Source organism: Mandrillus leucophaeus, unplaced genomic scaffold (assembly GCF_000951045.1).
Source record: "Mandrillus leucophaeus isolate KB7577 unplaced genomic scaffold, Mleu.le_1.0 Scaffold768, whole genome shotgun sequence".
Lineage (NCBI taxonomy): Eukaryota > Metazoa > Chordata > Mammalia > Primates > Cercopithecidae > Mandrillus > Mandrillus leucophaeus.
In genome coordinates this window covers 347727-362364 of record NW_012108341.1, presented here as the reverse complement: position 1 = coordinate 362364, position 14638 = coordinate 347727, and the positions used below count along the sequence as shown (strand labels likewise).

The 14638-nt window shown below is 37.2% G+C and overlaps 1 protein-coding gene across 1 annotated transcript in view; it reads left to right on the top strand.

The window, feature by feature from the left end:
* Window positions 1-14638, top strand: part of UTP20 (UTP20, small subunit (SSU) processome component, homolog (yeast)) — a 131274-nt gene that overhangs the window by 52279 nt on the left and 64357 nt on the right. Inside the window, exons 28-35 of the mRNA XM_011966643.1 lie at window positions 3359-3502; window positions 4469-4548; window positions 8129-8355; window positions 8874-9018; window positions 10588-10675; window positions 12799-12942; window positions 13127-13177; window positions 13280-13432. Coding sequence (XP_011822033.1) covers window positions 3359-3502; window positions 4469-4548; window positions 8129-8355; window positions 8874-9018; window positions 10588-10675; window positions 12799-12942; window positions 13127-13177; window positions 13280-13432 — 1032 coding nt within the window. The remainder of the gene's footprint in view (window positions 1-3358; window positions 3503-4468; window positions 4549-8128; window positions 8356-8873; window positions 9019-10587; window positions 10676-12798; window positions 12943-13126; window positions 13178-13279; window positions 13433-14638) is intronic.

The window sequence follows — 14638 nt, the reverse complement described above, 5'->3', positions numbered from 1 at the left end:
CTGTAGTAGGCCAAGATCAAACCACTGCATTCCAGCCTGGGCAACAGGGTGAAACTCAAAAAAAAAAAAAAAAAAAAAATTAGACAAGGACATTAAAATAGCTATTATAAAAACACTCCATATATTAGAGAAAGTAGAAGAAATCATGAGCATGTTAAGGAGAGACATGGAAGATGTGCAAAATTTAATGTAAGATGAGGAAATATTATAGAGTGACTAGTGTGAGGGTGGATAGGTGCTTCATTTACTAGGATGGTGAGGGTCCTCTATAAAAAGGTGATCTTTGAGCTTACACCTCACCATGAGAAGAACATTTCAGGCAAAGAAAATGACTAGTGCAAAATCCCTGGTTGGGAATGGTCTTGACATATTGTAAGAATAGACAAGGCTGTGGTGGCTAGAGCACCAGGAGCAGGAAGAGTCATGTAAGGTGAGGATGAAGAGGTGGGTCGTATGGGCTCTGTAGGACCTTGTAGGTTATGACGAGGGGATGAATTTACTTCTAAAGATAACGGAAACTGCTGAGAGGCTCGAAGGAGGTGAGTGATAAGGACTGTGTAGTGTTTTAAAAATACTGCTTTGGTGGCTTTGTGGAAAAGGGACTATGGGAGGCCAAGAATGGAAGCAGAAAAGTGGTCTTAGAAAGTTCTTTCTCTGTTAAATGAGAGCATAATAAGGGCCACGGGAAGAATTAAGTGAGAACCTGTTTATGCCTTGTAGCAAGTGACAGTGACTTTATCTGTATATGAATATATTAAATTTTGAAAGGTTTGCCTGTGTAGTGCCTTCACATTTTTGGTTAACTTAGAAGTTACTTAGTAATACAGCCTCCCTCCCAAGTCAATAATCAGTAACTCGAAGGATCATTTATGCAATATCACAGTTCATTAGTTAATGAGATTTTTAAGCTTGTTGACAGATATGAGCTTTCTTATATTTTCCTTTGAAATTCTTGGACCCATCCAAGGAATTCCTTAGTGAATTATTGCACAGTAGTTTTGCTTAAGTGAGTTAATGTTCTACATTTATGTGCTTCAGCTCAGTTATATATTTACTTTTTTGTGTCTTTCCTTCAGGGCATTGATCGGCATTGAAAGATACTTGAAAATTGTTGGTTTTGGGGTTTTTTTTTTACATTTAAGCAACAATGTAACTTGTAAACACACACAAACTCAATCATATTGACTGTTCCTCTAGGAATTAAAGTGTATGATTGCTCATTTTCAGGGTTTTTCTCTAGTTTATTCAACAATTATTGAGTAAATTGGGCAGCTGGCGCTTTAGTTACAGAAATGAATAGAACATGCAGATTGTACCCGATGGGAAGGGTGGTTGGTGGGAATGGGAGACGGGTGGGGAGTGTCTATTTGATATCATGTTTGCAGTTGTGAGCTTCATATTTCCTCCAGATACCATGTTTTTTCAAATATCAGGGATGATTTTTATCTTTCACTAAACTTGATGCAGCTGATAAAAATATTGCTAGTTGAAGCAGAGCAGAATGACTTGTAACTACATCACCTGTGCTTGCTTACTGTCAATTCCTTTGTGACTTGTATAATAAGATAATAAGCTAAAAGTAGACCATATGTGAGATACCGTGATTCCTCAGGCTTGCTCAGCAAACTAATGACATCCTTGTTCATATTTACTTGAATTTAAAATGTGCTATATCAGATTCAAATACTTCTGTTGGTCAGATTATCAGATTTTCATGATACGTAATTTTCCTATTAGTTTTCTTCATGTTATCTTGGCCATAAGACTTGATATTCACTGTATGAGAGCATTTGTGTTGTCTTTATAAATTGCAAGGTGACTTTTAGGTTTTAACGTAGGTAATTAAGGTGATATATAAAAATAAATTATCACTTTTATGTCTAGAGCCCACAGTTTCCTAATCAAGTGGGAAAACGAGCAGGGGTTGAATCTTCTCCCTTTTTTTTTTTTTTTTTTTTAAACTTTCTGTGCTAGGGCAAAATCCCTCTGAGGCCCTTGTCTCTCCTCTGCTTGGCCTAAAGCTCTTCATTCTTTAGTACCCAGTAGAAATCTGCCTAATCCATGAAGCTCTGTCCTGAAATTTGTAGTAATTCCTCCTACTGAAATATCTTTGGGCCAGGCGCAGTGGCTCACGCCTGCAGTCTGAGCACTTTGGGAGGTCGAGACTGGTGGATCACCTGAGATGGGAAGTTCGAGACCAGCCTGACCAACATGGAGAAACCCTGTCTCTACCAGAAATACAAAATGAGCCGGGCATAGTGGCACATGCCTGTAATCCCTGCTACTCAGGAGGCTGAGGCAGGAGAATCACTTGAACCCAGGAGGCTTAGGTTGCAGTGATCCCAGATTGTGTCATTGCAGTTCATTCTGGGCAACAAGAGTGAAACTGCATCTCAAAAAAAAAAAAAAAAGAAAGAAAAAAGAAATGTCTTTGGCATTTTCAGTCTCTTACATACATTCAATAAATTTGCCTTTAATAAGATTTTCAGTTGAATTGAGGTCACGACCGTGGCTGGCATGCCACTGGAGCCATTAGTAGGGACTCAATAAATTGTCCTGTTCTGAGCCTGAACAAATTGGCTGTGAATTTGTGATTGTATAACTCACAGGGAAGGAGATGCCAGTGGAAGTAGCAATGTTTGTTATTTTAAAGGTTTGCTTTTACTTCACACTCATTCCAGCCTCTATGCCTCTAAACAGACAAATCATATTTCTTTCTAAATTGCATTTTTCTTTGAACTATGTATGCTGAAATCTTCCTATCCCTTGATTCAGTCACCTCATCCTCTTGCTGTACAAAGTATTTCACTGTATGGAAAAGTCATAAATCCCTTAACCAGTCCCCTAGGCTAATTTTAACAAGAATAATTTATAACTTCTAGTCTTATAAAATAGTAAGTATGAAAATACATAGAAAAATGACTTTCATTTGAAATGAAGATTTAATTTTTCCCCCCTAATATAAGGCATTATGTTGGGGAAAAAAAGAAAAAAAAAATTTTTGCTTTGTTTAGAATTCTCTATTCGTGGGAAGAAATCAGGATTTTACTTGAATAAAACAGTAAAACAATATAGACTACAAAACAACTATTCCAGCTGTAATAATGTTTTTTCTTAAGGATAACTAGTGTGACTACTAGGCAGTGATATTGTTTTAAGACTCTGCTTTCTTTTCTTGTTCAATGAGAAAAGTAAGACAATTTGCTTGGTTGGTGTTCCCATATAAATCAAGTCAACAGATTTAGTAATAGGATTTCCAGTTTAATTCTTAGCCACCTGAGTAAGAGTGCCTCTCTGAGGAATCAGGGATAAAAATGATATATATGTATTTTTTAAACAGAAGATCTTTGTTTTACAGATACAGCTGAGATTTATTAATCCATTGAAAAATTTAAGACGTCTTGGAATCAAAATGGTAACTGATATCTTTTTGGACTGGGAATCATATCAGTTTAGAACAGAAGAAATTGATGCTGTGTTTCATGGTGCAGTTTGGCCCCAGGTAAATCTCAATTTCTACATCTGCCTGTATGCCTTCTGCTTTTTCCTTTATTACTAACTCACCAACATAGCTACCACCCAGACATGAATGCTTACCTGGGTCTTTTCTTTTACATCGAGCCCTTCTTTCTGGAAGTTTTTAGAACACTTTTCTTTGCCTTCACTACCACCTAAAACTCAAGAGTTAGTTTCTGCTATACCATAGCATTTACACTTAAGGCTCAACTGATATGAATGTGTCTCTTAACAACTGTAACATAACTTTATGTTAAGTCTCGCTTACTGCAACCTCTGCCTCCTGAGTTCAAGAAAGAGATTCTCCTGCCTCAGCCTCCCAGGTAGCTGGAATTACAGGCATGCACCATGATGCCCAGCTAATTTTTGTATTTTTAGTAGAGATGGAGTTTCGCCTTGTTGGCCAGGCTGGTCTTGAACTCCTGACCTTAGGTGATCCATCTGCCTCGGCCTCCCAAAGTGCTGGGATTACAGGCGTGAGCCACTGCGCCTGGCCTGTAACATGATTTTTATAGCACCTCACATAGCATTGCCTCTGGCTTTTGACAAGCGTGAGGGAAAACACACAGGTGTTTCTATTACAGACTTCCTATTTTGATTTCTCTGGTTGTAATCCCTTGGTGATGATAACTGGTATAGGTGTAGACTGAAAGAGAGATTTGATTTTAGGAAATGTTTCTAGGTGTTGGAGGTCCCAGTCATTTTCAACACTCTGAAACTTAAAATACCATTTATTTTCTAGTGTCTAGCACTCCCATGCATCACCTTTGCCATTTTTCCTGTGTATATGTTCTTTTGGATCTCTTTATACTTTTTCTTATTCTGTCATTGGATGTTAATCTCTGTCCTTTGTCTTTTTCATCCTCTGCTGTGATTTCTGTGCTTGTTATTTGTGGTTTTTCTATAATTTGGTATATGTATTTGGTATTCTGTTTTTTACTTTGTCTCCTAGATCAGCAGGCTTGGATCTGAGAGTCAATATTCTCCTACTCCTCTGCTGAAACTGATCAGTATCTGGAGCAGAAACGCAAGGTATAACCTTTCTTTTTTCCTTCTTTAAAAGGGGCAATGTTTTAGACGAATCTGGTTAAAGCAGTCCAGGGAACTAATAATGTAATTTATGGTCTTTCCATACAGTGAACTACTTTTGATACAGTTAAAGAGAATGAGGCAGCTGAGTAAAAGCAAGGAAAGATATGAAAATACATAGTTTAAAGAAAAATATAGCCATGCATGGTGGCTCACGCCTGTAATCCCAGCACTTTGGGAGGCAGAAGCAGGATTGCTTGACCTCAGGTGTTCGAGACCAGTATGGACGACGTAGTGAGGTCTTGTCTTTACTGAAAATCAAAAAATTGGCTGGGCATGTGGCACATTGCTGTAGTTCCAGCTACTTGGAGGCTGAGGTGGGAGGATCACTTGAGCCCACAAAGTCGAGGCTACAATGAGCCATGATCATGCCACTGCATTCTAGCCTGGGAGAAAGCGAGACCCTGTCTCAAAAAAAAAAAAAAAAGATAAAAAGATAAATTGCTAGACAATATATATAGTGTGATGCAGGAAGGTATGTGTCTGTGTATATAAATATGAAATGAAATAGAAACTGTCCAGAAGGACATATGAGAACTATTAACAATGTGGCCATAGCACGTGGAGGTTTGGGTGGACCAAAGCAGGGAGAGGAGAGTTTTCATAATACATCTTTTGGACTGTTTGAATTTTTTATAATAATTAAAAAGTAAAAATAGGTAAAATAACATCTTACAAAGTAAAGAAAATTTTAGAGTATGTATTACAGCTAAAACTAATACTTTTTTGGTAATTTTTACAGTTTGATTAAAACTTGAAAATTTTAAGTATTAGAGTTGATAGAGATGTTCTTCTAATATATGTAATAATTATGTCAGCAGTTTGATTTGGCCTGGCATAGGGAGAAACAATGTGAAACACACCAGATAGTTATATCATCACATAAATATTATCATTTTCTGCATGCTTGCTTAAAAATAAATGCTGACTTGTAATTGGCATTCTATGTGTTTTTCCCAGTTCCCACTGAAAATCAGGAAAACCTCACAAGCTTTCTAGATTTTCTAGACGATTGTCTTCTTTGTGAAACTCCATCTAAATGTACATTCAGCTCTCATGGTCAGAAAAGGTTTTATTGATTCAGTGATGTTAAAATCATAGTCTTGGTTTTTACAAGATTGGAATCATACTGTATAACTGGCTTTTGATTTTGTTTTTTTCGTGTATCTTTATGTCATGAACATTTCTTCATGTTATTAGTCTTCAAAAACAAACCAAAAACCTTGACATTGTCTTCCTCAGGAAAACTTGTCTATTTTACTAATAGTAAGTTGTCTACATTTATTCCCCAATTTGACACAGCAATTTTATATCTTTATCATTGGACATTTGTAAGCGACTCTTCATAGGCATACTTGAGAAATGTTGTATGTAGTTTTGTCATTTCCATGCAAATAAGCCATGAAGGACTTTCATCCAGGAAGACTTTACAATAGAGATTCATTTTCATATTCGTTGGGGCCTTATTCAAGGTATTGAGCCACATTGTTGGATCCACTTCATTCTTTTCTGCAATTTCTCATGTTTTGGTTGGGTAAATAGAAGCCACATAGCAATGGAGGAGAACCTCTTTTTCCTTTTATACTTAAAACTTACCTGAAAGAAATCTCTAAAATTGTTGACTTCCCTTGGAATCCACATAGCAATAGATATGCATATGACGTTGTGTGTGGAAGAATTAACGAATGAATATTTCAGAACCCCTTCAATGGGAATGTTACTTTTTAATAAAAAAAAAAGATTTTTAAGTGTAGTTCCTGTTTACATAGTGTCAATGAGAAATTAAAACAGATTTTTCATCTATAGAGAAGTCTAGCATTTTACTAGCTTATAAGTAAGTTTAAATTTTCTCAGAAATTAGGTGAACTCAGGGCAGCAAAAACTTACTAACTAGGGTGAGCATATACTTTTTTGTCCACATTGAAAAACTCCTGAGGATGAAAAGAGATGTAATAAATAAGTCAAAACAGCCAGTGTAAACCGGGACTGTCCCAGACCCCTTTCTTAGCTGCTCTGGTTCTAGTCACTGCAGCCCCAGCATAGCACACAGTCTCTTCTTCCTGCATGCCCCTTCCAGCTCTGTAAGGCCCTGTCATCACATACTGCCTTTGTTGTATTCATCTGTCTTCATAACTTATTATCCACAGCTCCTTCAGGGCAAAGAGGGTTACACATCTTCATCTATGTGTAGTTGATGATCATTGCATGTTGTTTGAGTGATTGGAATTGCTGATTGAGCCATGCACATTAGCATGTAGCATGCTCATTGTACTGTGGCAGCAAGTTACGTTGGTCAAGGGAAAACGGTTTGGTCGCTGGGAAGTTGCATTGTATCTGAATGGGCTCTTGCTAGGACTTTACCTGCAGTAGTAAGCAGTTCTCTTCCCTTTTCTGCTAGAAAAAGTTTAAGACAACAAAACAACATAGTGATTAAGAGCACAGTCTCTGAAGTCACACTAACCTAGCTTCAAATCCTAGCACCACTGTGCGTTCTTTTGGTCAAGTTGGCCTCTGAGCCTCAGTTTCATCACCTGTAAAATGGGTATAATACCCATTTATTGGTGAAGACCCACTTCACCAATGAAGTGAAAACCCACTTCATTGATAATAGAGGTGATAATTTATAATATAAAGTGCCTTGTGTAGAGCCTGCCCATACTATGCACAATATTTGTTGGACAGAAAGATGTACGAATATAACCTCTTAGAACTTTTCTGTCAGTTTGTCAATGCTAAGTATGTTAAAGAGCTCAAGCTCTTTCCCCCCGCTCCCCAGTGATGATGAATTGAAAAAGGCAAACTATCTGAACTGTTTCTGTTTGACCTTCCTAGTAATTGTTAGGATTGCATTTCTGACTGAATCAGCTGCTGGTTTACCCTTGGCTGGAAAGCCTTTGTCCCTCTGCCCTTGTTGGTGCATTTTCATTAGGAAGGATATTTATAACTTTCATGTGAGTCTTTCATTATTGGGGATGGATTCATCCCCGTCTCCCAACATTGAATGTTCTATATCCTGATCAATAAACGTTTGTTTGGTCTGTACTCCTAACTCCTGTGTTCTAGTACATAGGGTTTTATGTGAGTGTTTAAACATTCACGTTCTAGAAAGCTTATAATTGAAAAGTAGTCTGTTTTCAGTAAGTCTCTTTTAGAAAGAGCTTAGACATTGGAGTTTGATTGTGATTCAAATCTCAGCTCTATTATTAGCTCAGTGGCTTCGGACAAATCTGTTTTCTCATCCATAATGTGGGAATAATGATACTACCACATAGAAAGGTTATGAGAAATGAGAAATATATATAAAGTGCCTAAGTAATATGTTTGTAATGTAATACTTAGAATTTCTATTATCCAGCGAATTTTAGATTTAATGTAATTCCCCTTTGAATAATCTTATTAATGTGGAAACACACACACATACACATATATATTTGTTAAACTCATGGTGAAAATTCATATGGACATGTTTTTAGAAGTGAACACGTTGAGAATAAGATGATTACTACAATGTTTTTTCTTCCAGGTATTTCCCTTTGCTGGCTAAACAGAAGCCTGGGCACCCAGAATGTGATATCCTGACCAATGTTTTTGCACTTCTCTCAGCAAAGAATCTTTCTGATGCCACAGCTACTATTGTAATGGACATAGTTGATGACCTTCTTAACCTTCCAGATTTCGAGCCCACAGAATCAGTTTTGAACTTGCTGGTAACTGGATGTGTATACCCTGGCATAGCGGAAAACATAGATGGTGTGTATGATGACAAAGCAGATAATTCTTAGACTTCTGATGTAGCAATTGTTTCCTCAGAAGAGAAAAAAGATCAGTATAATCTGACTCACTTGAGAGCATGTGCTCATAAGTTTCTTTTCTCTGGGAACTAATACTAATTTATATAAACTGAATTTTCTTTGCAGTTATAAGAATAGATTATTTACTCTTCAAGAAGTCTCAACTCTCCTCCAGGAAATTATGAAAATGATTTCTACTGTCATGTCTCTACATTCTTCTTACCATATTATCCCAAATAATTCCCTTACTATTACCAAAAAATGGTTTAAATAAAGCCTCAAAGGTCTCTTAAATAAGTTCTTGATTTAACTAGTAATATAGCTATTTTGAGTAAGAAGAAAGTTGTTTATTTAGAATCAAAATTTAACTAAATGTTCATAGTGGTTGAGTGCTTTTCTTATCATCATGAAGATTTTGTACAGTTATGCCTTAAGAGAGTTTATTAAAATCAAAACATTAATCATTATCTATTTCAGAGTCTATCACAATAGGAGGAAGATTAATTCTACCTCATGTACCTGCAATTCTTCAGTATCTCAGCAAAACCACAATAAGTGCAGAAAAGGTGAAAAAGAAAAAGAATAGAGCACAAGTCAGTAAAGAGCTTGGCATTCTTTCAAAGTAAGTGATATGTTGATACTTAAAAGATAACATTACCATCCTTGGTTTTAACTTTTTAAAAAATTATTATCTTGGCCAGGCATGGTGGCTCACGCCTGTAATCCCAGCACTTTGGGAGGCTGAGGTGGGTGGATCACCTGAGGTCAGGAGTTCAAGACCAACCTGACCAACATGGCAAAACCCTGTCTCTGCTGAAAATACAAAAGTTAGCTGGGCCTGGTGGTGGACACCTGTAATCCCAGCTACTCGGGAGACTGAGGCAGGAGAGTCACCTGAACCCAGGAGGCGGAGGTTGCAGTGAGCCGAGATCGTGCCACTGCACCCCAGCCTGGGTGACAGAGTAAGACTTTGTCAGAAAATGAAATAAAATAAAATTTTTAAAAATTACCTTGTTTTTCAGGTGTTTGAACCTGGCAATACAGAGCTAAAAAGTTTTTTAGTACTTTTTAATCCCCTTTACTTTTAAGTTAATGCAGAATTCCCTTTCTCTGCTGGAATACTTACTAGAAACCGTTCATAGCATCTGCCTTTGTTTAATAAAATTAAAGGGAACAGATTTTTCAAAATCCTAAAGTAGACTAATAGATTTGTTTGTTTAGCCTTTGTGTATTTTGAGTTTTGTGGAATTACGGTTTTTTACTCTTTAGTGTAATAATAAAAATAATTAACTTGAAAGAGCAGATTGTTCTGTTTTTTGTCAGGAAGATCTCACAAGGGTTTTTAAAGAGTCTGTTTGGCAGTAGACCTAGGAGTCTGTTGTGATTTTGGTAAAGGGAAAGGTTGATAAACCTGAATGCAAGAAACAATTCTATCTTAATTTTAAATTGACCATTATAAGGCTTAGTTGTTGAAAATGTATTTTTTCTGTTATTTAAAACAGTATCAACCAAAAGTGATCTGTTCGAATCTTCTAGAAACTTCTTTGCAATGCTTTGTAAAATACTGTTGTATTTCTAAGTTATGCAGAATGGGAAATCATACTAAATACACTCATTAAATTTCATCCTAGGCTATGTGGTAGTAGAAAGATGATGAAAGGAGATTAGGTACCAGAAAGACCAGAGTTTGAAAGACCTGCTGTACTTCTTTCTAGCTGTGAGACGTCAGTTTCTCTGAGTTTCAGTTTTTCTCTGGGCATAATGAGGCTGACGATTCCTATATTGCAGGGCTATCGTGGGTGTTAAATTGAAATACTGTACATAAACCCTTAAGTCTTGGCACTTAAAAATGTTGTTTCTTTGCAAAGTAAAGCAATTACTAATTGCCAGATTACAGGACTGGAGTTCACTCTAACCCACCTATTCACCTGTTCACTGTAACCCACACAATCAGATATTGCAAAATAAATAGAATAGTAGCCATGAGCTTGATGTTGGAGAGGAGTAAGAGTGAGCACAGCTAAGTAACTCAGATAAACTTTTTATACATGCACACATACTTAAAAGCTAGCTGTGTATTGGAATGCTAAAACTGTGTCTTTAGTCACTGATGTTTTTCTACAAAAAGTTTAACTTCTTAGAGAAATATTCCTGTATATGGTCCTTACATACTTGTTTTTTCCTTCTTTAGGATCAGCAAGTTTATGAAAGACAGAGAACAAAGTTCTCTACTCATTACGCTTCTCCTTCCATTCCTCCACCGTGGCAATATTGCTGAGGTACAAACTCATAGGACACTTACTCTGTCTTTAGAGTAGCGCTTTATCTCTAGGTTTACTTGCGAGCAGCACTTTTACTGGCTAGATTTTGTGATGCATTTGTCCCAAGGAACTTAAAAGACTTTTTATAGAAATACAAAAATTAGTCCAGGTGGGGTGGCTCACGCCTGTAATCCCAGCACTTTGGGAGGCTCAGGTGGGCGGATCACCTGAGGTCGGGAGTTCGAGACCAGCCTGACCAACATGGAGAAACCCCATCTCTACTAAAAATTCAAAATTAGCCAGTGGCACATGTGGTGGCACATGCCCATAATCCCAGCTACTCGAGAGACTGAGGCAGGAGAATTGCTTGAACCCGGGAGGCGGAGGTTGCTGTGAGCCCAGACTGCGCCATTGCACTCCAGCCTGGGCAACAAGAGTGAAAATCCATCTCAAAAAAAAAAATTAATTAATTAAATAAATAAAATTAAAAAATGAGAGGGAAAAGATTAGGACAGACGCTAGGAATGGGGGCAGGCAGGCAAGAAAGTGGAGATGTCATCATCTACAACAATAACAAAGTACTAGCCCCTTTGTTTCCCTTGTTTAGCTTCTGATTCATTTCAGGCGTTTTTCTTTCTCTAACAAGCCTGGAACCCAAGAAGTGCATTGTGTAAAATTTTTTTTTTTGAGATGGAGTTTCACTCTTGTTGTCCCAGGCTGGAGTGCCATGGCACAATCTTGGCTCACTGCAACCTCCGCCTCCTGGATTTAAGCAATTCTTCTGCCTCAGCCTCGAGTAGCTGGGACTACAGGCGCCCACCACCACCCCCAGCTAATTTTTTTGTATGTTTTGTAGAGACGGGGTTTCACTATGTTGGCCAGGCTGGCCTCGAACTCCTGACCTCAGGTGATCTGCCTGCCTCGGCCACCCAAAGTGCTGGGATTACAGGCATGAGCCACCGTGCCTGCCGCATTGTATAATCTTAATTGTAGATCACAGTGGCAAAACGGAATAAAAATCAGACTTTTAATATTTAGACACAGCTAAGTGTTTCTGGTATGATTTGCAAACCACAGTTCAGTCTTAATTAAGAGTCCTCCAGTGGCTCATGCTCATTTGTCAGACTTCAGTAGTGATACTAAACATTTCTCACCACACAGTTGTTCAATTTAGAAGACCACAGATCTGTGGACAACCAGAAGTGTATACAATTGGCCCTCTGTATTCACATTTCCACATCTGTGGATTCATCCAACCTTGGATGAAAATATTTGGAGAAATAACAATGTAATTATAAAAATGATGCAAATTTTAACCAGCTGGGCGTGGTGGCTCATGGCTGTAATCCCCGCACTTTGGGAGGCTAAGGCAGGCAGATCACGAGGTCAGGAGTTCATGACCAGCCTGGCCCATATAGTGAAACCCCGTTTCTACTAAAAATACAAAAATTAGCCAGGCATGGTGGCATGTGCCTGTACTCCCAGCTACTCAGGAGGCTTAAGCAGGAGAATCACCTGAACCCAGGAGGTGGAGGTTGTGGTGAGCCGAGATCATGTCACTGTACTCCAGAATGGACTTTTGAGACTCCACCTCAAAATGAATAAATAAATAAAATAAAAATAAAAATGATGCAAAGTTTAAAAATGGAGTATAACAACCATTTACGTAGCATTTACATTGTATTGGGTATTATAAGTAATCTAGAGGTGACTTAAAACATACAGAAGGGTGTGTGGGTGATATGTAAATGCCATGCCACTTTATATAAGGGACTTAAACATCCTTGGAGTTTGGTATTTTTTGGGGTTCTGGAACCAGTCCCCCTTGGATACTGAGGGACTACTGTACTTCAGCAAGCTCATTTTCTTGTATCTTTTTTGATTAGACAATAGAAGAAATTATGTTTCAAAACTACATATATTGCTTATTAGAATTAAAGGAAGAAACTGATTCACACATTCTTAAGGGTTTTACGTTAAATTAAAATGCTAAAAACTTTTAAAAGATGATAAAATAATTTTTCCAATTACTACTTTCATACCTTATTTGTAATTGTTTTCTATGTTGTGATATATTAAAGTATAATTTGACCAGTTTATAACTTACTGAAATATGACTTCTCTTAATATTTCTCCCCAAGGATACAGAGGTTGATATTCTGGTGACAGTACAAAACTTGTTAAAGCATTGTGTGGACCCTACAAGCTTCCTCAAGCCTATAGCAAAACTTTTCTCAGTTATTAAGAACAAACTGTCAAGAAAATTGCTTTGTACAGTTTTCGAGGTCTGTACTATTCATTTTTACTCCAAATCACCCTTTTTAAAAAAATGTAATTATGACTTATAAACCATATTAGGGGCTCTCTTCATGCCAGGGTGATGTTTTTATACGAATTTGAGTCGAGACAGGGAACTGAGGGGAGGAGGGCAGAAAAGTTAAGGTAATACACTGTTTTCTTTCCTTTCAGACTCTTTCTGATTTTGAGAGTGGGTTAAAATATATTACTGATGTTGTCAAGGTAAGAAAAAAGGGTTCTCTTTGGCTTCAAAAGTATTATCATTTTTGTTTACTTAAGATTTATATACCTTCATTTATATAATTTCAATGACATTTCTTATAGCTTAACGCCTTCGATCAAAGACATCTTGATGATATCAACTTTGACCTTCGCTTTGAGACTTTCCAGACGATCACCTCTTATATTAAAGAAATGCAAATTGTGGATGTTAACTACCTAATTCCAGTTATGCATAATTGTTTCTATAATCTAGAGGTAGGTTATTATAGCAAAATTCATAAATTATTTTTTATTGTTCTGGTAATACAGCTGCCTAATACAGTGACCTAATCTTTAAATTTGTTTTTTGAGGGGGGACAAAGGGTTTTAGGATTAAATTTCGTCATGTGAAGAATCTTTTGTCTGGCAAAACACTTATTCTTACGATTGGAAAGGCAAATATTGTGAATAAAATAACACATATGAAAGCATTTTGAAAAAAATCAAGAAGTTACGTATTAGAATAGGGAAATCCATAGAGATGAAGTACATTAGGTCACTAAAGGCTGGATAAAGGGAGGAATGGGGCGTGATTTCTAATGGGTATAGGGTTTCTTTTGGGAGTGATGAAAATGTTCTGGAATTAGTGGTGATGATCACACAACCTTCTGAATACACTAAAACCCATTGAATTGTACATTTTTTTTTTTTTTTTTGAGACAGGATCTTGTTCTCTCAGCCAGGCTGGAGTACAGTGACGTGATCTTGGTTCACTGCAGCCTCCGCCTCCAGGTTCAACCAATTCTCCCACCTCAGCCTCCTGAGTAGTAGCTGGGATTACATGGGCGTGCCACCACACCCACCTAATTTTTGCATTTTAGTAGAGACAAAGTTTCATCATGTTGGCCAGGCTGGTCTCGAACTTCTGACCTCAGGTGATCTGCCCATCTTGGCCTTCCAAAGTACTAGGATTATAGGTGTGCGCCACAACAACCAGCCAAATTGTAAATTTTTTAAAAGGGTGAATTTTATGGTGTATCAGTTACATCAATTTTTAAACACGTAACTATACTAATTGAAAATTATCTCTTTTTTATTGAAGTTATAAGAGAAATAAAAAGTGTTTGGATTATATTAAGTGCTATGTTGCTGAACTGAATTAAAATCCAAAAATGCAGAAAATGAAACCTTTGATAATTGTTAACTGTGTAGTGGCATCAGTGATCTCTTTGTGGCATTTTATAGTTATTCATCTAATATTAAGGATTATGTAATATATGAAAAAATAATCTCCCCATTTTATGCTCATTCTTCATAATCATGTCAAAACTCAGCACAAAAAATTCAAAGTCACTGCCTGGCTGGCTGAGTCAAGGATACCTTCCCTACACTCACTTTGACATTCTTCAAACCACAAACTCTAGAGCAGCCAATTCTGTCATTTTCAGTAATGACCTGATACTGAATATTGAAAACTGGCTT